Below are 23334 nucleotides of genomic sequence, written 5' to 3'. Positions count from 1 at the left end.
TTTGGTGCTCTGCTTCTGATCACTGTTTGACTCCATTTCATGCTTTCATACACTACAGTTGCAGGATGGAAATCTGTTAGTTCAATTTCAATCATGTGTGTATTCTCATATATTTCTTAAATGTGTGATTTTTCTTCTTCTGGCAGTCTCCACACCAAGAACCTCCGACCATCCCACCATGGGCTTCCTTTGTAATCACTGCTGTGGACATGACGTTTTTATGACCTTATAAAATGAAAATTCTATTTTGTTAAAAAACAAAACAAAACACCCAACTAGCTACTTATGGAAGCATTTTGGTTCCTAACTCTAGAACCCTTCTGTTTCTATACAGGCTCTGTACTGGCAAAAAAAGCAAAAACAAAACGTCACTTTGCTAATTCCCTTGCTAGCAAGGTAATACAATTTAGCACTTCTTCAAGAAAAAATTCTCCAAAGAACTTTGTTCCGGCTAATTATTTTCAAGGCTATAATATTTTACTCTGCTTGATATTATTACATTATGGGGTTATTCTAATAGGGCTGATTATTCAGCACTGCAAGATAAGGAAAAAGTTTTGTGCTGAAGTGTGAATAGAAAGTCTCAAAACAGAGAAAGATTAATGTGAGAAAAGATGCTTCTAACTGACCAAGCAGGTGCTTTTTTAGAAGGGCTTGAGGGGCGCCTGGGTGGTTGAGTCGGTTAAGCATCAGACTCTTAGTTTCACCTCTGGTCATAATCTCATGGGTCATGAGACCAACCCCTTTTGGGCTCCCTGCTCAAGTCTGCTTATGATTCTCTCCCTCTATTCCCCTCCCATGGTCTCTCTCTCTCAAATAAGTAAGTCTAAAAAAAAAAAAACAATCTTTAAAAATGGGGAGGGGAGCATGGAAGTACAGTACTTCTGAAAGAGACACAAGCTTTGGAAGGGCCAGAACTCCAATTTTTACAGAAGAAATTATTTCATTAAAATAGTCATTTTATACTGAAAGAAGTACCCATAGTCTCTGACATTACTTCAAGTTCTATTGCCCTAGGAAAGAGCCCACATTTGCAGGCGGGTCCAAGGCGTGCCAGAACAGTCTCTTCCCTCCACCTTCTTCCTCCTTTCTCCCAATCGCTTGGTCTCCTCCCCCAGAGGCTTGGTCTCCTCCCCCAGAGGCTTGGTCTCCTCCCCCAGATGGCTATTAGAACTGACGACGTGCTTGCTCTGTTTTCCAATGCTTTCGGCATTCCCAGCTGCCGGCTTTAGCGGCTGAAGGGACTGACACCTTTTCCCATCTACACAGCCTGAGGAAAAGAAAGAGACCTCAAACTTTCCAGATCCCTTCCTCTCATAGGAAACTATCAAGCACAGGTAAGAAATATTCCGTTTTATTTGGAAATGAGGTATAGTTTAGAAGTGAGTAAGCTAGAAAAACGTTTGAGAGCAATTTCAGTCTTCTGACACCACTATGATGGGCAGGCAGTAACAATGTATGGGGAACATAGCAAAGTCAGAGTAGTGGAAACTTTTTCTCTTTTAACCAACATTGGAGTGTATCACTTTTGAACAAATGTTCTCAAACTGTTTGGTGTGGCCTCTTTCCATTCCTAAAAATTACTGAATACCCTGAAAAAGCTTTGTTTCTCTAGGTTATTTACTGTATTGCTGTCATTTACTGTATTAGAAATTAAAACTGAGAAATTTTTGAAATAGTGACCTTTTAATGTATTTTAAAGTAACAGTAAGCACATTATGGGTTAGCATAAATAACATTTTTAATTATAGATAACTACATATTTTTAAAAATCTACTCTGAAGAGTGACATTGTTTCTCATTTTTATGAATCTCTTTAATATCTGGTTTAATAGAAGACAGCTGCATTTCTACCTGCTTCTGCATTCCATCTACGCAATATTACACAGAATGTAGCCTCTGGTAAAGTACACTGTACACTCGTGAGAGAATGAGGATGAAAAAGACAAATTATATCTTGGAATTACTATGAAAATAGCTTTGACCTCATGAGACCCTTGAGAATCGCTGCTTTAAAACAATAAAGTAGGGGCGCCTAGGTAGTTAAGTGTCTGCCTTCGGCTCAGGTCATGATCTCAGGGTTCTGGGATCCAGTCCCACATCAGGCTGCCTGCTCAGTTGTGGGGGAGTCTCCCTGCTCAACTGGGAGTCTGCTTTTCCATCTCCCTCTGCCCCTTCCCCTTGCTCGTGCTCTCTCTCAAATAAATAAATAAAATCATAAAATAAAATAAAACGATAAAATAAGTAAGCTCCTCTTCAAAGGGAGTCTCCACTCTGAATCATGATTCTAAAAGTAAACAAAAATTTTGCCTAAGATTGATAGTCTTGATGGAATCTGCATCAACACCCTTAGCTGGGCTACAATTGTACAAAACTATAGCATTCCCCAGGAGGATTTTATTTCATAAGAAGGAAAGAGCCAAATAAATATCTCTATTTTGGAGTTGAATAACAAAAATTAGGACACCCTTAAACTCCTCTTTTCTTTTTGCCTATATCCAGCTATTTCAAGTTCTATTAAATCTTCCTCCACAATATCTTTTTTAATCTGGCTTGTTCATAATATCCCTACATGAATATTATGAATTCTTATGTGAATTCCTAAATGAATTCTTACAGTAGTGTCATAGCCTGTCTCTATCTTTTTCGTAATGCACTTGCCCGCTCAGTAATCTGCATTCCTATTGCCTGAGAGATTAAATTCACATTCTTTGGGGGTGCCTGGCTAGCTCAGTCAGAAGAGCGTGCAACTCTTGATCTGGGGGTTGTGAGTTTGAGCCCCACACTGGGTATAGCGCTTTCTAAGGAAAGTAATAAACTTTAAGTAAATAGGTAGATAGATAGATAGATAGATAGATAGATAGATAGATAGATAAAGTCACATTCTTCTAGTGACTTCCAAAGCCCTCTCTAACCCCACCCTACCTTGAGTTCACTGCAGGACAGCAGGATTGTTCCACTACAGCTCAAAAAATGGCTCCATTCAGTCCACCCTCCAACACAACATTGTTTTAATGGTTACATAAATGTTCTTCCATCTCCTTTTTCCATCCATTCAAATCTTAAGCATTCTTTAAGGTTAAATTAAATTCTCCTTTTCACACAAGGCCATTCCAACTACATCAATTGCATTTTGGCTGTTTCTTTTGAGTCTGTATTTAGCCATTGATTACATATACACCTTTTATCATTAACTACCTAAATTTTGGCTAGGTCTTCTTCCATCCCAACTCTGCCACACCCACATGCATATATTCATAAAATGGCAACTTTTTTTTCTTTTCTTTTCTTTTAACATTTTCAAGAACAAAATGATTTCTAGAACTGAATAGTTAGGTTCTGATCTTGCTGCTATCAAGATGACTAACTATGGGAGTGCCTGGGTGGTTCAGTTGGTTAAGCGTCTGCCTTCCGCTCAGGTTATGATGCTGGAGTCCTGCAATAGAGCCTCGCATTGGGCTCCTTGCTCAGCAGAGAGTCTGCTTCTCCCTCTGCCCCTCACCCCGCTCATGCTCTCTTTCTCTCTCATTCTCTCAAAATAAATAGATAAAACCTTAAAAAAAAAAAAAGATGACTACATACCTGATTTTAGGGAATTGGGTAATATGCTTCCTCATTTCATCCAATGCCTATGCCAGAGAATTGTAATTCCACAGCAAGGATAAACACAATTGTTTTTTAAAATTCAAGACACTTTTACTTTCAATCTAATTATATGTTTTAAACTCCTTTGGCTTAACAATGCTGGCTATATAATAAATGTTCAATCAATACATGTTGTGTTAGAATTACGAGGAAGTGGTTATGAGGATATTTGCCACATATAAATGGTTCTCTCCTTGCAGCTTGACCTAGAATCTAGAATTACAGAATGCTGGAGCTGGTTAAGACCTAAAAAATTAACGTTCAACTTCCTCTTTGTTCAAATAAGGAAACTAAGACCCTCAAAATTAAGTGACTAGCCCCAGGCAAGACTGCAAAGCATGTGACCTAATTTCCATCATGAGTTTCTACCATTCAGTAGCCTTTGGCTAGTTTTCAAGTCTTGTATAACTGAACCTGTTTTTGTTTCAAAGAACCAATTGCCACTGCATATTCCTGGGAGGATGGTTCCAAGGCGGTTTGTAACTTTTAAAGAAGAAAAACTCAATAATCTGAGAATTTTAGATGAAATATTCAAAGCATTTTTATCTAATGCGAACTGTATTTTTCATAGACTAGAGTTAAGAAAGCAAAGGAACACGGATGACAAAGCAAAAGAGGAAAATGGAGGGGAGGAGTGAATAGAGGCATAACATTTGTAATTGTAGATGTATTGAGATCTAACAAAAAGAGTGGTAAGAAAATAAACACATGAAATAAAAAAGAAACCACTAGAGAAAAAAAAAGAAAAAGAGGGAGAAAATTGGAGAAGTTATTCTATTTTTTTAAAATATATTTCAGGGGCGCCTGGGTGGCTTGGTAGGTTAAGCATCTGACTCTTCCTTTTGGCTCAGGTCATGATCTCAGGGTTTCGAGATCCAGCCCCACATAGGGTTCTGCGCTCAGCATGGCATCTGCTTGGGATTCTCTCCCTTTCCCTCTTCCTCTTCTCTGCCCCTCTCCCTGCACTCTCTCTCTCCCTCTCTCTCTCAAATAAATAAATAAAATCTTTTTTTTTTTAAATATTTTATTTATTTATTTATTTGACAGAGATAGAGACAGCCAGTGAGAGAGGGAACACAAGCAGGGGGAATGGGAGAGGAAGAAGCAGGCTCATAGCAGAAGAGCCTGATGTGGGGCTTGATCCCATAACGCCGGGATCACGCCCTGAGCCGAAGGCAGACGCTTAACCGCTGTGCCACCCAGGCGCCCCATCAAATAAATAAATAAAATCTTGAAAAAAAAATATGTTTCGGATTTTCCTCATTTTCCTTCTCCTTCTCATTGGCTTTCAGATGGAGTGAAGGTTTTAAGACAGAAAAAACTCTGCCAGTCCCTTTACCGCACTGTTGTCATGGCAACACAGTTTATCATCACAAACATTTATTCATTTAAAATTTAGTGAGCTCCTGCTGTATATAAGCTTCTTTCCAGGTGTTGAAGAATCAAGAAAAAGGACAATTCATCTTAAAGAAACTCAGATGGAAGCTGGGCAGACCCATTTGTAATCAAAATAAGCCTATTCAGCATAGTAAGAGCTATTTGAGAAGCATAAACAGGGGTAGGTAGAAGGGGGCACTGAGGAGAGAAGGATTAGGTAGGAATGGAGGAGTCAGAGAGGCTTCCCTAAAGAAAGTGTTGAATGGGGACTTAAAAGATGAAGAATGAAGGGTTTGGCAGGCAACAAAAGCAGGAAGTTACGGGGCCTGGCAGGAGAAATGACACTGGCAACAGTATGTAGCCCGGGAGAGTCTGGAAGCAAGAAAACCAAGTCAAGGAGTATCAAAATAGAAGATGCCGGAAGTGATGAGGGCTGGATTTAAAACAGTGTTGGTGGGCAGTCAGAATGGCTAAAATTAACAAATCAGGAAACAACAGATGTTGGCAAGGATGTGGAAAAAGGGGAACCCTCTTACACTGCTGGTGGGAATGCAAGCTGGTACAGTCATTCTGGACAACAGTATGGAGGTTCCTCAAAAAGTTAAAAATAGAGCTCCCCTACAACCCAGCAATTGCACTACTGGGTATTTACCCCAAAGAAAGAAATGCAGTGATCCAAAAAGGCACCTGCACCCCAGAGTTTACAGCAGCAATGTCCACAATGGCCAAACTGTGGAAAGAGCCCAGATATCCATCAACAGATGAATGGATAAAGAAGATGTGGTTCATATATAAAGTGGAATATTATCTAGTCATCAGAAAAATGAAATCTTACCATATGCAACTACATGGATGGAACTAAAGGGTATTATGCTAAGCAAAATAAGTCAATCAGAGAAAGACAATTATCATATGATTTCACTCATATGTGGAATTTAAGAAACAAAACATTATCACAGGGGAAAGAAGGAAAAATAAGACAAAATCAGGGAGACAAACCATAAGAGACTTAACTATAGGAAACAAACTGGGGGTTGCTGGAGGGGAGGTGGGTGGGGGGACGGGGGAACTGGGTGATGGGCATTAAGGAGGGCACGTGATGTAATGAGCACTGGGTGTTATATGCAACTGATGAATCACTAAACTCTACCTCTGAAACTAATAATACACTATATGTTAATAAATCGGGACAGGTTACTTGGGCATGTTTTGGAAAATAATTCATTAGTATATCCTGCAGTTTAACTGTGGGTCTGGAGCCAGAAACGGAAATTTGCAAGTTATATACCACCCCCCCCCCACGTAGCTACCACCCTCTCTCTACACTTTATAGCCAGACTCCCTAAAAGAATAGTTTGTATTTACTGTCTTACCTTCCCCCTAACCCCGTCCTACCCCACCCCATTCTACCAAAGAGCTTTCTCAGTGTGCCTCTGCTCCTTCCACGTTCCCCACTCTTCTACTCCTTAACTGTCTAACTGCCAAATTCAATGAACAAGTTTGAGCTTCTGGGCTCTGCAGCTTCTGATCTCAAGCAGTTCTTTAAAGCTCCTTTCCCCCTTGCCTTCTGTGATACTTCTCTCTGAGATTTGCAAAACTGACGCATTTTCCACTCAAGCCTGTCATTCCCTTTTTTCTTAGTTATGTGAGGTAACCACTCAACAAACTGCCCAAGCCAGCAACGTTGAAGTCACCAGCAGTTCCTCCTTCTTCCATTTGATATACAACCAATCAGCTAAAAAATCCTGCTTTTAAATCTCCTTTTATCCCCACAGCCACTACCTTAGTTTACAGCTTCATCAACTGTTACCTTAACTGTTAAAATTGCTTCCGATGTTGTTTTCTGGCCTCTGTCCAGGCTTGCCCATGGAATCCATCCTCTACACTGATGCCAAGGCGAGCTTTTTAAAACATAAATTTGACCATGTCTTTCTCCTCCTTAAAGAAAGTCAGTATTTTTTTTCCCCAGAAAAACTGTTCAAACTCTTTAAGCAAGGCCTTTATAATCTTACTCTCCTTTGGGAGGTTTTGTCAAATTGAACTACATTGTGAGCTGCATTTTATGTGAATTGAGCTAGGCAGAATCAACTCATGTAATATAAAAATAATACTCTCACTTAACAGGCAAAATGAAAATATATGAAGTCCTTCAAATTAGTTTATCTAGAATGACATAATTTCAAAGCTGGTAGACTAAGTGAGTTGTGAACCATTAACACTCTTGACACATTTAAGTGTCTCTTATACCTGACAGAATTAGCTACTTCCATGTCAGTATTATGTAAGCCAGGCTATTCTTTAGATATCTCAGAAGTTCTTGAGATGTACAGGTTATTGTGATGCTATTTTTTAAATGTTCACTACTCTCATAATTTTAAATATTTTTATATCTGATAGTAATGCTATCAAAGTGCTGAGGGGTATTGTTACTGCTTGTGCTGAAAAGCATCTCCAAATAAGTGAGTTGGAAAAACAGTCAGATGCAAGAAAACAATGGTAAAAAGGCCAAAGTACCACCATGATAGAATGTGTGGAGAGAGCACAATGCAAAGCATTATTTATAATGCTGAGAAAGTTGAAACAAAGAAAGCAAGCAAGAATACACTTTGGTTGGTGTAGATTTATGTACTCCAAGGATCTCTCTTTACATACTTTTCTATCTATTCCCAAGGAAAAGTTAATCTTGAATTTTGTGAGATCTTCAGAAATGCTTTCTTCCTGTAAAATGGGGCTGCATTTGCATTAACTACAGTAATAGGCTCCAAACAAGCCATGTTCTCTCAGATTTCCCTGCTTCCTGGCTTTTGCTCACATCGTTCCCTCTTTGTGGAAGGGTCTTCCCCTGGCCTTGAAAATGCCTGTCTCTCTTACAAGCCAACACAATTATCACTTCCTCCAAGAAGTCTTCCTCAACACTGCCAGGCAGACAGAGAGGATCTCGTAAATCCCGCTCTTACAGCACTCATTATACTATTTTGTAATTGTTTATATATTTGTCTTTCACCAGACTCTGAGTAATTGGAGGATAGGTATTATGTTTTGTCAGCTTTCTAGCTCCATTACTGACACACAGTGCATGCTCAATAATTAACTGATGAATGATTTCAAATATTGTGTAATATTATTATTTTTAAGGCAACAGTGTCCTCTAAATCCATTCACTCATTGACTAAATACTCACTGTAGTAAACATAAGTAATTTTATCCAATTCCCGCACATACTACTTAGTACTTTTCAGGTAACTTATTTGCCAAAAATATGAGTGCATTACATAATATTAAAGTTTGTAGAGAAGACCACCCTAGCCATTCTTTCATATGCTTGTATATTATATATCTGTATAAATTTTATAACTATCTCCATTTGTATGTGTATAAGGAACTGAACCTAGATTAAACTGTTAAATAGCCACCAACTGACCAGTGTCTTGGGTTAACTTAATTTGGATTAAGTTTTTTAACTGAGTTTTAATTTCCTGCTTCCTCTACCATATATATCTGGCCTCACCAGACTATGCCAGAAAAGTATTAGAGTCAGTTCACTACCTAGGAGCTTCGACTTAAATACTCCTATATATACCAACAACTGACCCAAGCACCTGCCTTAGAGCCCCAACCATAACTACCCTCAGGAACCCAAAGTACTGCTGACCTCTGGAGTAGAGCCTCATTTCTGTGTCATGGACCCTCCTGGACAATCTGGTGAAGTTTATGGACCCCTTCTCAAAAATAATGTTTTTACAAGTATAACATTAAATACTTAAGATTATAAAGGAAATCTATTATATCAAAATGGGGTTATCAAAAAAATTAACAAATTTTGATATAATATATATGTGCTTCTTTATTAACACACAAATCACAAAATCTACTGGTAGGACCAGCAACTTCTGTATATTTCAAAGTGGTAAGGAGTTTAAACCCTATTTTAAGATCTCAAGATATTTTAACAAAATAGGAAATATGTATTTCTATCAGTGACATTACAGGTACTGCTAATAATACGTTTGTTTCCTACACCATAATGGAAGGAACTGCTAAATTTCAGTTAGAAGTTGGTGAAAATAAAGATGTAATTTTTTTTACCACCCAAGTTCACAAATTTCCCAGATAGAGAATCCCTGCTTCATAGACAAAGGTCTGGAAGGATAAACACTATGTTGGAGTGGCGTGGAGTAGGGTGGGGAAGAGGAGAAGAGCAAAAAGAAGTTTTAACATTTTCAAATTCTATATTATTTGTTGTTGTTTACAGGAACACTGTATATGTATGTAACACTTGTGTAAAAAGCATATTATAACCCAAACTCCAGATCTAAAGCTACTATTGTGTAGGGAGAAAGAGGGCCACCAGATGCCAAGCCCCTCAGCCTCCTCCCACCACCATCCCCACTACCCTGCCCTCACTACCAGGAGGAAACACCATTTTTATCATTGTCGCACCTTTAGCACTTTGACAATGAAGTCACAAACCTTCAGTCTCCCATGCACATGAACCCACTGAAAGACAGAGATAGAGCCAATCCGCAGTTAAATGACAGGCATCCTTTACTCACGTTGATAATATATTTCCCCCAAGATACTAGGACAATATTTCAGTTCAGTAGTGGACCACTTATCCACCCTTTATACCTCTGTTTTATGAGAAGATGCTTTCTAGATTCCAAATATCTGATGGTTTGCAAGAGAACATCTGAACATGTATATTCATAATCTGAAGACCCAAGCATTTATTAAATGTCCAAAGTGTTCATTGGCATACTGGGTGGTACACTGACTTCTGAATTTGGAGTAGTACAAGGCAGTAAGTAGTAAAAGATTCTTTTTGTGTAAATGGAACAACCACTGTCTTTTCACAGATGATGCTTTGCTTTTATTAGGAATAAAGATGGCTGCTAACACAGAAGACAATTGCATCAACTTTGTGGAAATGAAACTTATTGACAACACACTTTACTTTATAGGTAAGCCTAAGCAATAGGCCAAATAAGGGTTCAGATAAATGTATGCAGTTAGAGAAGATGTGAGATGAACTATTAAGTTCCTCTTTTTTGTCAACAAATTCCGTTGTAATACTAGTGACCCTCTTCTCTGGAAAAAAAACAAATATTGGGCCTCTAGAAATTAACCATAATATGTCCAACATCCTAGCAACTCGTCCCACCACATGTCCTGGCACTTTAGTTAACAGTAGCCAACTCATAAGGTGGCTTCAGGTGCACATCATGAAAATCCCACAAAATTGGGTACATTTGGGGACAAAACAAACTGGCAAATTATAGAAGAAATACCTTACATCTAGGGTTCTGTCAGTGAGTTATACCATTTTAGGTAAATATATTTGACAAATTAAAACACATTCTAATGATTCATCTTTGATGGACAGTTTGGCTTCACTTGAAAGTCTGGCTTCATTTGAAAGCTTCTTTGAAAGTTCCTAGGTGACTTTCCATTTAAACAACAAACTTAAGAGTAGATCTATCACTTTATAAAATTTCCTTTTAACTGAAAATTTGAATTTATAAACCCTGGATATAAGTTCTATATCTAATATACCTGAGAACACGGTAAGTCTAAAGAGCTTAATATTATGGGACCTTTGGGATGATTATATAATATTTCTGATGGAGGCCCACAAAGGCCATCAATGATAAGATAGTTAAATATTGGGGAGTAACAGGAGAGTAATGAAATGGTAGGGTAAAAGATATTCTGAATTGAAATATAGAATTTAACATATTTTGTTTCTCTTTTTTCCCCTTTTAGCTGAAAATGATGGTAAAGTATAAATTTATTACCCTTTCTTTGTAAAGTAAGCAACTACTTTAGCAAGTATCTCTTAGACACAGCCATATCACCACTCTCAGCTGAGAGAAACTGGTACCAGTATATTTGAGAAGCAAATCTTCCCACAAAGGAATGTGGACTCCATAGCATAGCCTTGGAATAAAGATGACCGTAAGGGATACAAAGAAGAACTCTAGCAAAATATGCTTCTCTCTACACCTTAGGAAATTCTCTACCTCTTAGAATCTGCAAAGTAGACTTTGCCTGTTACACAGATCCTGCAATTAGCAGAAAGTTATGGATTCTCTGGAAGAAAAGGTGATTGAAGCATGAGAATTGTCCAAAGTCAAGAAAATCTTCCTTCTTCAACCCTCTCTCTCAGAAATGTTTTGGGAAGAAGCAGGGGAGGCTCCCAGGAGGCAGAGAATTCTGCTAATAGAGGAGATGGGGAAGGGTAGAGCAAGCAGAACTATGAGGCTGAATCACTGAGTCTTATTAAGATGAGGATGCACCCAGTACTTGTCCTTCCGGCATCCAGGTAGGATCATGCCCATGTGTGGCCTGTGATCCTCTAACAGACCCCCAGATTATTAAAGGCCATACTTTTCCTTAAAAATAGCATTTTCCCCATTCTTAAGGTGATCTTTACTGGACTAGAAATAGAAGATAGCAACTTTTTTGAAAAAATACTATTTTTTCACATTTCTTTTCCCCCCTAGCTTTATTGAGATATAATTGACATGTTTCTTTAAGATTGCCTTACTCTCCATTTATTTAATTCAATAAATATTGGCATCTGTATCTCAGGCACTGTGTTAATCAGTAGGATACAATGGTGAACAAAACATGGTTCCTACAGGAAGAAGCAGGCACATCAGGAAGGCAATTGTAATATGGTATGTCCAGTGTTACAGAGGCACAGGGTGCTATGGGAATGCATAGAAGGGGCACCTAATTCAGTCCAGTAGATTCTGGGAGGGCACTTTGAAGGAGGGATAGATTTGAAGAGTGAATAGGAGTTAGTCAAGAGAAAGTATTCTAGGCAGGGAGAAGACCACATTCAAAGGCCAAGATATGAAAGAAAGCATGGCACCTATGAGGAATGAAAAGTAACTCAGAATGGGAGTAGGAGAATGGTAAGAGAAGAATGATAAATAGGGTGCAGATAAAGAAGGTTCTTTTATTCCAAGATAGGGAATTTGGACCTTATCTTTGGGATAATGGGGACTCATTAAGCACAATATATATGATCTGGAATACAGAGTAACTTGCTGTAACAAAGAGATCCAAAAATATAGTAACTGAATAAGATAGAAAATGCTTCTGTCAAATACAAGTCCAAGTAGGTAGTTCAGGATAGTATGGCTAGATACTGCCTGGTGATGTTGGGATCTCAAGTTTCTTCTCTCTTGTTATTCCAGCATCCCTAAGCTGATGAACTCATTCAGTACTTGAAAAGCATTACCATACCTCCTGGGTCCACATTCCCAGCTAGCAAGAAAGTGTTCAAAGTAAGAGGAAGACGGCCCCATTCCTTTTAAAGTCTCTACTTGGAAGTCATACACATCAACTGCACTCATATTCCATCCATTAGAATTTAGTCATGTGGCCACACCAACTTCAAGGAAATCTGAAAATAGGATCTTTATTCTGGGTGGCTATGTGGCTTATTAAAATTCAGAGATAACATGATCATCTCTCTGAATTTTAACTTTAATTAAAATTGAATTATAATTGCTTCTGGCTTCAGTATAAAGAATTGATATGTGGACCAAAAAAGGGGGATGCCAATTAAGAGGCTCTTATTGCAGTCCCTGTAAGAAATGGCGGTGACATGAATTAAGGTAGGCACAGCGGGTGCCAATGAAGAGCTATGGAGGGATTTTAGAAATACTTGAAAGAATCAACAGGACATGATTGGGGCTGGATTTAGAAGGAGATGGAGAGAAAGACAGAAGACAAGATGGCTACATTTTTTCTCTTAGACAATTTGTACCATTCCATTGAATAGGAAACACAAGAGGAAGAGCAGGGTAAAGAGGTATGCAGAGCAAAGAGGAAGACAGAAATTTAGTTTTGGATCTTATCTGTGGGAGTGCCCAGTAGACCCTTGGATGTATACTTCTGAGCTCAGGATGAAAATTTGAACTGGTTATATTGATGTAGGAGGCTTATGATTAGAAATGGCATCTGGGGGTGCCTGGATGGCTCAGTCATTAAGCGTCTGCCTTCGGCTCAAGGCCTGATCCCAGCATTCTGGGATCGAGCCCCACATCAGGCTCCCCCGCTGGGAGCCTGCTTCTTCCTCTCCCACTCCCCCTGCTTGTGTTCCCTCTCTCACTGGCTGTCTCTCTCTCTGTGTCAAATAAATAAAATAAAATCTTAAAAAAAAAAAAAAGAAATGGCATCTGAAGCTATAGGAATAAAAAGACAAATCAGAGGAAACATGAAGAGTGAGAAAGTAAAGGCCAAGGACTAAACTCTGAGGAAATAACTACATTTAAAGGATGGAGTAGAAAAAGAAACTAATAAAGAACAGAGCAGAGTAACCAAAGCGGAAGGAGAAAAACCAAGACAATGCCACAGAATCTCAGGAGGGCCTTTCAAGCTGGAGGTAATAAGCACCCTGTTGGATTTTGTAGCCTTGAAAACCAAAGGCTGGACAATCTTTATTACATTTAGCAACAGAGAATTTGGTGACCTCAGTGACAGCAGTTTGATGGAGAAATGGAGGCAGAGCGGCACGTGGATGGCCCAATCGGTTAAGTGTCTTCCTTCGGCTCAGGTCATAATCCCAGGGTCCTGGGATGGAGCCCTGCGTCGGGCTGCCTGCTCAGCTGGGAGTCTACCTCTCCCTCTCCACCTTCCTCTCCCCCAGCTCATGCTCTCAGATAAATAAATAAAATCTTTAAAAAAAAAAAAAAGAAAAAGAAAAAGAAATGGAGGCAGAGGCAGACTGCAATTACTAGAAGAGTGAATGGTAAGAAAGTGATGCGGACAATTCTTGCCAGAAGCATGGCTATTAGAAGGAAGAGAGAAACAAGGCCAGCGACAGAGTGGAATATGGTTGACAGAGAAATTTTAAATCTCAAAGTGAAAAAAGCTTTGTGTTTTTCTTATTATAAAATAATATGTTTATTATAAACAATTTTAGTCAATGAAGCTAAGAACAATAAGAAAAAGAAAACCATGAAAATAACCCAGAAATAATCACTGCTATCATTTTGGTGCAATATTCCTATACATCTTTCAGTATATGTTATACTATACCTAAGCTTCTTTATCTAGTTTAAATACACATGCACATCGTTCCATGGCAATGGATAATTAAAGTTATATTCAATTTGTGATCTTCCATAGTAAGGACATACCAAAATGTTTTTGATCAATCCCCAATTGATGGCATTTAAATTGTTTCCAGTTTGTTGCTATTATTAACAATGCTCCTATAAGCATTGTGTAGTGAAATATTTACACATTTGTCTGATTGTTTCTTCAGAATAAGATCCAGGAAGTCGAATGGCTGGGTCGATAGAAGAGAGGGGATGATTGGTAAATCAAGGTTTCGGTAGAAGATGCATACAGAGCACAGACAGGGTTAGCCCTGGACACCAGAAGGGGCACCTTTTCCTCACTTCCCCTTGGGACAAGACGGGTAGAGGAAATAACTAGTGGTGCCATGGTTACACTTGTAAATGGAGTGGCAGGAAATCATTTGCTGAAAGCGAAAGCAGAAGTGACGATGTAGAGATCCTTAGGAGACAAGAGAAGGTTTGGAATTGCAGCTCTGGACTACGGAAGAGTACTGAACTGTAACGGAAAGGAAGCATTGGCAGTCGGTGAAATTGTGACGATGCCAGTTTGTACATGTGTGTAATTGTTCACCGGCAGCACTCAGCAGCCAGGTTTGGGGTTTTGTAGCAGGAGGACAAATAAATTCGGGATTTAAGACACTGGCAAAAGGGGAGATAAAATGATGAGCCGTGAGGTCCAGGCTGCATAGAGAAGAAAGGCGAGACAGGAAGAGGTTAGACAGGGAGAAAATGTAAGAGGCAGGAGGACTCTGAGGTAGAGGAAAAGCTTAAGAAAGTTAAAAGGATGGGAAATTGTGGTTCGAAAATAGGATATTTGAATACAAGACTATAGAGGTAGAGTAGTGCAACTTTGCCCTCACTGGTTCTGTACCAGAAGATGACGACTAGTAGCTCTTGAAAACTGAAATATATAGTATGCTATTTGTAAACTTAGGGGGAAGAAAAAAACATATTTTTAAATGAAATTTAATGTGCATTGTAGACAGCCTGGAATCAGATTACTTTGGCAAGCTCGAACCTAAACTCTCAATCATACGAAATTTGAACGACCAAGTTCTCTTCGTTAACCAGGGAAATCAACCCGTGTTTGAGGATATGCCCGATTCTGACTGTACAGGTATTTTTTTTTTTAATATAAGTTTGTAACATAAAAGTGACAAATACTTCTTCCCGTTCTATTTAACTACCTCTGTTTTTCTATGATAGACCTAATCCTCAGACGAAAAGTCCTAGGAGTAGTAATTAAAAAACTTAATAGGGTATCCCACATTTTTTTAGCTGGGGTGAAAAACCGATGCAGTGAAGACATTGCTGGGGTCATGCTGTGAGCCTACATGTGGGTCACCAATCCCTTCACCGTCATTGCATCAACTATACAGGATGCCTACATGGATCCTTATTACCTGCTGCTTAGAGCTGAAATTGCTGACGGCATTTTCAAAACTCATAATTAAAAATAAATACACAAGCATTTCAAGTAAGTCTTACACCAGAAGTTTAGAGTGCCTTACAGAGTGAATCTGTTTACTGTGCCGTCCAATGTTTGAATTCCAAACATTGGAGTTGAGGCAGAGCTGAAACAGTGAATGTGCACTTCTGAAAAAAGGCTAAGTTTTTACCTTAACAGATTTTTTTAATGTTCTATTTAGCATTTAAAAGTTAAAAACAATCTTTTAATGAACTCAGAGTATCTGTAAAACACTCAAAAAGTTGCAGCATTTGTGTTACAATACAGACTATGAATGTGTTAAAGACAGGGAGGGCGCCCGTTTCACTGGCTGAATCTCAGAGTAATGTAATGGGTCTGTTAAGGGTTATCCTTAGACTAATTTTTATAAATACGGATTTACAAAACTTCCTCTAATTCGTGTTCTCATTTATTAATGTTTGTTTCAGATAACGCACCCCATACTGTATTTATCATATATATGTATAAAGACAGCCTCACTAGAGGTCTGGCGGTAACCATCTCTGTGAAGTGTAAGAAAATGTCTACTCTCTCCTGTAAGAACAAAACTATTTCCTTTAAGGTAAGACTGAGCCTTAATTGGTTTTAGTCATATTTTTGTGCAAAATTTAAAAACCCAAATATCCTCAGCCCAAACTTTTATCTAGAACAAGAATGGCAAGACGCAGAGAAGCCTTAGAATGGATAGTTACTAAAAATTGTCAGACTCTCTAACTTATTGCAATGACATCATGCTTTTTCTGAGCCTGCTCTAGGGAGGAAGGGTCACAAGACTTGTTTCCGAACCTGAGTCTTCTGAATAATCAACCTATAGATAAAGTAAGAATCTAGAGTACAGACGTGAATTATCATGTATATTGAAGAATGGCATGTGACTTTTCAGAATGAGTCCTGTCACACAGAATGAAGCTAACTGTCCTTCTGTAAGCGTTTTACTTTGTAAATTATGATGATATTTTAATCCTTAATTATTTTGTTCCTGCTTCTTAGCCTAAGTCTTGGCTATATCCTTCAGCTTTCAATTGATACGTTATTTTCTTATTTACTTTTTAAGTAAATAAATAAATTTTAATATGGGGCTTGAACTCACAACCCTGAGATCAAGAGTCAGACGCTTAAACAACTGAGCCACCCAGGAGCCCCATTTATGTATGTTATCTTTAATGTTAATCTAAGTGAACAAAATCAACAAGATCAGGTGTAAAAGCAATGGGTATCATGTATCCCAGGGCCAGGTATAAATAATCTCTGGCCACTGCTTTTTTACTTTTTTCTCCATTATTTTTCTTTATTTTCTCCATTATTATCAGATAAACAACCATTAACTATAGCTACAGACTAGACCCAGAAAACTTTCCTCCCACTGAGAACAGTCAGGGGATGTTCATAAGTTGACAAGTGTTTCAAAGGTGAATCCCGTGGTGTGAAAGACCTGCTAAGCGGGGATTTGCCAATAAAGAACTGCTCCAAGATCACCCAGTGCCTACCAAAAGTTAGTTATGACCTTAGTGGACGTGCCAAGGGGCAACTTGGGAAGGAAGAAAAAGCCACTTTAAAATATAATCTGGGGCACCCAGGTAGCACAGTTGGTTAAGCATACAATTCTTGATTTCAGCTCAGGTCACAATCTCAGGGACAAGGTCCAGCCACACCTTGGGCTCGGTGCTGAGTGTGAAGCCTGGTTAAGAGTCCCTGTCTCCCTCCCTCTCAAATTAATTAATTAATTAAAAATATATAATCCAAGTAAGACCACTGTGTATGCAACAAATACCTCCAAACAAATCCCTTAGCCATCGCCTTCCAGCCAGGGTGCCACCCCTTCAGGTGGCAATTTGGAGCCCACACTTTGACCAACAGGTGGGAAGCTTAGGTATCCTAATGGCTTTCTAGGTCTGGGGGCAGACAAATGGGCTGCAGAGGATTAAGCATGTTGTTAATTTGGCAACAAAATCAGAAGGAAAGGAGGAACATGACTAAGCTCAAGCCTTATGGGGTAGAGGAAAACTAATTCAGCAGCAGAGGCAGATTCAGAAACGTATAAGCCTGACCTGTGGACTCTTGTTGAGAGAAACTGGGGAGAATGTTAAGAAGATGGAAATAATGCTTGGCATAGAGTAGGAACTAGGCAAATCCAGGTGCAGGGGAGCCTGAAGCTTCTACAATTTGGGCAGCCCTTTTAAAGAAAAAATAAAATCACCAAAAGCATAAGGTTTATTTAGAATAAGAAGGGGCCTTAGGAAGACAAGTGAGGGGCTCTGACATTTAAGCTTCATTAACTTCATAACAAATGTGCTTCTGGAAGGACTCAGTCAATATTTAGTGGGGGGAGGGAAGGAGGGGGTTAGGACCCGTTTTAGCTCATGCTCTTTAATCCCTTTTCCACCCATTAATAAGGATCTTACCAGTGATTATAAATATAGACCAAATTCTAGATTGTAAGACACAACTGGCTGCCATTATGTGCTTGCCTTTCTGGGTTGGTTACTAGCTATAAAGTCCTAGTGCTTCCGGTTACCCCTGTTTTCCTTTGGGCAAGAACCCAAACTTAGTCAGTGTCTATTTCTTGTATATACATCCAGGCATGGTCAGGATTCTCTCAGACTTACTAGTGCACTTGGGAGAGGAGCAGACCAACAGATGTTAGGTCAAGTTACCTTCCCCTGGGTTCAGATTCAACCCCTCCTGATGTAAAGAATACCTTAGGCCCTTGGAGCACTCAAGTCTCACCAGGTAGGGCTTTCCAAGTTGAGGGTTCCCCAAGGTCATTGGGATCGTTTCCACATCCATTTGTTGTGACCTTCCCTATGAGGGCTGTGAATAGTCAACACTAAAGCCAAGGAGAGCTACTGCCCCAAGATTTCCTTGCCTCTGTTCTGAAATAGGACACTGAACTAGTTCGAGATCACCTATTCTACCTTTCCACACCTCCACCTTCACTATAACTTTCTATACTAGGTTTGAACTAAAAGGTTTATCCCTCTCTAGTATTTCTAGAGCTTTTGAAGTTTTAGCTAAGGATGATTTTATCACTTATACATTAGACTTTAGCTTAGTCCCAGAGTGGCTCCCCAGCTTGGGATCTCCCTAAATTCTGGTATATTGTAGATAGCTGCAGAAATATGAGCTGGGGTGAACTAGTTTATACTGTCATCAGTTCAGGACTCTCGCTTGTTGATAAAGGACAAAGGTCAAGAGTTAGAACTATAGGGGCGCCTGGGTGGCACAGCGGTTAAGCGTCTGCCTTCGGCTCAGGGCGTGATCCCGGCGTTACGGGATCGAGCCCCACATCAGGCTCTTCTGCTATGAGCCTGCTTCTTCCTCTCCCACTCCCCCTGCTTGTGTTCCCTCTCTCGCTGGCTGTCTCTGTCGAATACCTAAATAAAAAATCTTTAAAAAAAAAAAAAAAAAAAAAAAAAAAAGAGTTAGAACTATAAATTCCACAACTGATTGATAAGTTTGGAGGTACCCCCCCCCAGATTCTTTCAGGCATCTTGGGAGGATGCTGGAATGCTATTTTGGGTCTGGAGGTCTCTCCATCAGTCCTTAGACAGGATCATGGTAATCTTTGCTACCAGGGGGTCAAAGTTAAGCTCAAAATGTCTGCTGGCTCTGGGATTAACATGGAAAGAACCTTGGGGGTCCTTACGTTTTCTAGTCCATCCTGAAAAGTAGGTATGATGCGATAATAGGAAAAATGCAGGCAGTACTGTTAGTTGGGTGACTAGCAGGATTATAGTTTCAAGTGACCTAGCTATCCATGAGAAACCCTATGCTGTGGCTGAAGGATATAGGAATCAGCATTTGGTTTACGGCAGAGCCCAGCCAAATTCAGCATAGAAATTCAGGACTACTACGGGACTAGAGTGCTTGGCAGAGAAAAAGCCAATAAGCTAAGGCTAAGTTTAAGCCAACAAGCAGGGCTACACTGGCACCCAGGACGTAGCCTTAGTACAAGCAGTGGGTCTATTTACAGCACATTTCAGTCCCAGGCTCCACTGAAGTAAGGAAGAAGCTGAGATGCCTGCCACTTTCAGGCTCTCTCACATTTGGCTCAGAAACAAGAGCTAGCCTATGCCTACGGGAGGAAGTCATCAATGTATTTACCTGTGAATGGTTGAAGAAGACAGGAACTGACTTTAGCACAAACAGGTGGTCTGTGATAGAACTCTACTTTGTCTTGACCAGATATAGACTCCACTCAGGGGAGAGGAGAAAAGGAAGCTATCTGGGGGATAAATTGGAAGAAACTACAGGCCTAAACCTGAATGTGCATTCAGTGGTGGGAAAAGCCAGAGTAAACAGGGAGAATAGATTAGTAATTAAGAGGGAGAGGAGATCAGTATTCTTACATTGAAAGGTTTGTTTGTTTCTTAACTCTTGAGAATAAAAACTTCTTTAGCTCTGTGCAGTAAAATACTTCAAAAATATACTTCAAAATACACATATTCAAAATATTCATGTCCTTAAAAAATTTAATAATATATATTTTTTTCTCTATAGGAAATGTGTCCTCCCAATAGTATCAATGATGAAGGAAATGACATCATATTCTTTCAGAGAAGTGTTCCAGGACATGACGATAAGATACAATTTGAGTCTTCATTGTACCAAGGATACTTTCTAGCTTGTCAAAAAGAGAAAGATCTTTTCAAACTCATTTTGAAAAAAAAGGATGAAAGTGGGGATAAGTCCATTATGTTCACTGTTCAAAACAAAAGCTAGATATTAAAATTGCACAGTTTGAATTTTCCGAGTTTTTGTCTTTCAGAAAGGTTGTAAGACTTTGAGCCTATAAATGTAGTAATGAAATAAAATGAATAATGGTCTCAAGAGATACCATTAAGAAATGAATAACGGGCACCTGGGTAGCTCAGTCGGTTGAGTGCCCAACTCTTGATTTTGGCTCAGGTCATGATCTCACAATTGTGGGATCAAGCCCTGCCTGCAACTGGCTCCACTCACAGCATGGGGTCTGCTTGAGATTCTTTCTCTCCCTCTGCCTCTGCCCCTCCCCCTGCTCACATTCTCTCTCTCTCTCCCCCAAATAAATAAAATCTTTAAAAAAAATGAATAAAAAGGTTTCACAAAATTGAACTGACTCCTCCTTATCCAGGTTAATAAAATATTTGTATAACATTAAAAGAATGCGTAGTTTCAAAACACATTCTACATTGTTAGTTGCAACATAGATTATATTCAAAAGAAGTGCTTTCAATCTTTTGGGTTACTGATCCTAATGATAAAAGATATTGATAGCTGAACTTTCTGATTTTTTAAGAATATCATTAAAACCAAAAAGATTTTGTAGAGATCACTTCACTTGACTAATTTCTGCATTTCTTCCAAAGTCAGATTGATCCTGAATCCAGCAACGCATACAAAGGATTATACACTCTGATCAAGTGGCATTCAACCCAGGAATGTAAAGATCATTTAATATTATAAAAAGAACTAATGCAATATAACATATTAATAGAATAAAGGAGGGGCACCTGGGTGACTCAGTCAGTTAAATGTCTGCCTTCAGCTCAGGTCATGATCTCAGGGTTCTGGGATTGAGCCCCACATTGGGCTCCCTGCTCAGGGAGGAGCCTGCTTCTCCCTCTCCGACACTTCCCCTGCTTGTGTTCTCTCTCTCTCATTCTGTCAAATGAATAAATAAAATCTTTTTTAAAAATAGAATAAAGCATAAAAACCACACAATCATCTCAATAGATGCAGAAAAAGCATTTGACAAAATCCAATTCATAATAAAAATTCTCAACTTGAAAGAGCAGATAACTTCTTCAATGTGATAAAGGACATCTATGAGGGATGCCTAGTTGGTTAAGTGTCTGCCTTTGGCTCAGGTCATGATCCCAGGACCCTGGAATTGAGCCCCATGTTAGGTTGCCTGATCAGGAGGGAGCCTGCTTCTCCCTCTTCCCCCTGCTCATGCTCTCTCTCACTCTCTCAAATAAATAAATAAAATCTTTTTTTTTAAAAAAAGGACATCTGGGGCGCCTGGGTGTCTCAGTCATTAAGCGTCTGCCTTTGGCTCAGGGTGTGATCCCAGCATTCTGGGATCGAGCCCCATGTCGGGCTCCTCCACTGGAAGCCTGCTTCTTCCTCTCCCACTCCCCGTGCTTGTGTTCCCTCTCTCACTGGCTGTCTCTATCTCTGTCAAATAAATAAATAAAATCTTTAAAAATAAATAAATAAATAAAAATTTAAAAAGGACATCTATGAAAAACCTACAGCTGACATCATACTCTTTTTTAATTTATTTTTTAAATTCCTACATAATTAACATAGTGTTATATTAGTTTCAGGTGTACCATATAGTGATTCAACAATTCCATATATTACTCAGTACTCTTCACAACAAGCGTATTCTTATCCCCATCATCTATTTCACCCATCCCCCCACCCACCTCCCTTTGGTAACTACCACTTTGTTCTCTGTATTTAAGAGTCTGGATTTTTTGTCTCTTTTTTTCTGTGTTAGTTTGTTTTGTTTCTTAAATTCCACATATGAGTGAAATCATATGGTATTTGTCTTTGACTGACTTATTTCATTTAGCATTATAACCTCTAGATCCATCCATGTTGCAAATGACAAGATTTCATTCTTTTTATGGCTCAGTAATATTCCATTGTGTATATATACTACATCTTTATCTCTTCATGTATCACTGGACACTTCGATCGCTTCCATGTTTTGGATATTGTAAAGAATACTACAACAAACATCGGGGGGCATATCTCTTTTTGAATTAGTGCTAACATCACACTTAATGGTGAAAAAATAATGCAAGAATGTCAGCTCTTGCAACTTCTATTCAACATCATACTGGAGGTTCTAGCCTGTACAATCATAATAAAAAGAAAGAAAAGGAAGAAGTAAAACTATTTGCACACAACATGATTCTGTATATGTAAGATCCTAAGGAATAGACACATATGCACACAAACCCCTTTTAAAATTAATGAACAAGTTGAGCAAGGCTGCAGAATACAAGATTAACATATGAAAATAAACTGTATTTCTACATATGAAAATGAACAATCTGAAAATAAAAATAAGAAAACAATTCCATTCAGTATTAAGAAGAATAAAATACTTATGAATAAATTAAGCAAAAGAAGTACAAGCTTTATACACTGAAAATTTCAAAACAATGCTGAGGGATATTAAATATGATTAAAATAAATGGAGAAACATTCCATGTTCAATGATTAGAACACTCAATATTGTTAAGATGGCAGCTCCCCTGATATTGATCTATAGATTCAACTCAATGTCCATCAAAATTCCAGCAGGGTTTTTTGAAGAAATTGACAAGCTATATCTAAAATGAATATGGAAATTCGAAAGACACAGAATAGCCAAAAAATTCGGGAAAAGAACAAAGTTGGAGAGCTTTCATTTCCTAATCTTAAAATTTAATATAAGCTACAGTTATCTGAATGTTTGATACTAACATAAGGATAAACATAGATGAATAGAACAGATTTGAGAATTCAGAAATAAACCCTTATATTTATGACCAATTGATTTTTTACAAAGGCAGTTGATAGAAAAAGAGTCTTCAACAAATGGTGCTGGGACAACTGGATATCCACATGCAAAATGATGAATGTAGACCCTTACCTCACACTATATACAAAAATTAATTCAAAATGGATCACAGACATCAGTGTAAGAGCTAAAGCCGGGGTGCCTGGCTGGCTCAGTCAATAGACCATGAAACTCTTGATCTCAGA

At 38.8% G+C, this 23334-nt stretch overlaps 2 protein-coding genes across 7 annotated transcripts in view; one reads left to right on the top strand and one right to left on the bottom strand.

Moving 5' to 3' along the window:
* BCO2 (beta-carotene oxygenase 2) overlaps positions 1 to 23334 on the bottom strand; it is a 107144-nt gene that overhangs the window by 49468 nt on the left and 34342 nt on the right. The window lies entirely within an intron of this gene.
* Positions 1157 to 20370, top strand: IL18 (interleukin 18). 4 transcript variants are annotated; one of them, XM_034665578.1, is made up of 6 exons: positions 1157 to 1337; positions 9879 to 9983; positions 10786 to 10797; positions 15103 to 15237; positions 16017 to 16150; positions 20089 to 20370. In XM_034665578.1, exons 2-6 carry the CDS (start codon positions 9908 to 9910, stop codon positions 20308 to 20310), a joined length of 579 nt encoding a protein of 192 aa, XP_034521469.1. In that variant the 5' UTR covers positions 1157 to 1337; positions 9879 to 9907; the 3' UTR covers positions 20311 to 20370. The 4 variants fall into 4 exon arrangements, with proteins under 4 accessions (XP_034521469.1, XP_002921155.1, NP_001291772.1 ...); XM_002921109.4 differs by having other exon boundaries at positions 1158 to 1337; positions 9900 to 9983; NM_001304843.1 differs by lacking the exon at positions 1157 to 1337 and having other exon boundaries at positions 9908 to 9983; positions 20089 to 20310.

The sequence above is a fragment of the Ailuropoda melanoleuca genome, chromosome 8 (genome assembly GCF_002007445.2).
Source record: "Ailuropoda melanoleuca isolate Jingjing chromosome 8, ASM200744v2, whole genome shotgun sequence".
NCBI classification, from domain to species: Eukaryota; Metazoa; Chordata; class Mammalia; order Carnivora; family Ursidae; genus Ailuropoda; species Ailuropoda melanoleuca.
Note: the sequence above shows the minus strand (reverse complement) of the source record. Positions and strands in the feature narration are given on the sequence as shown.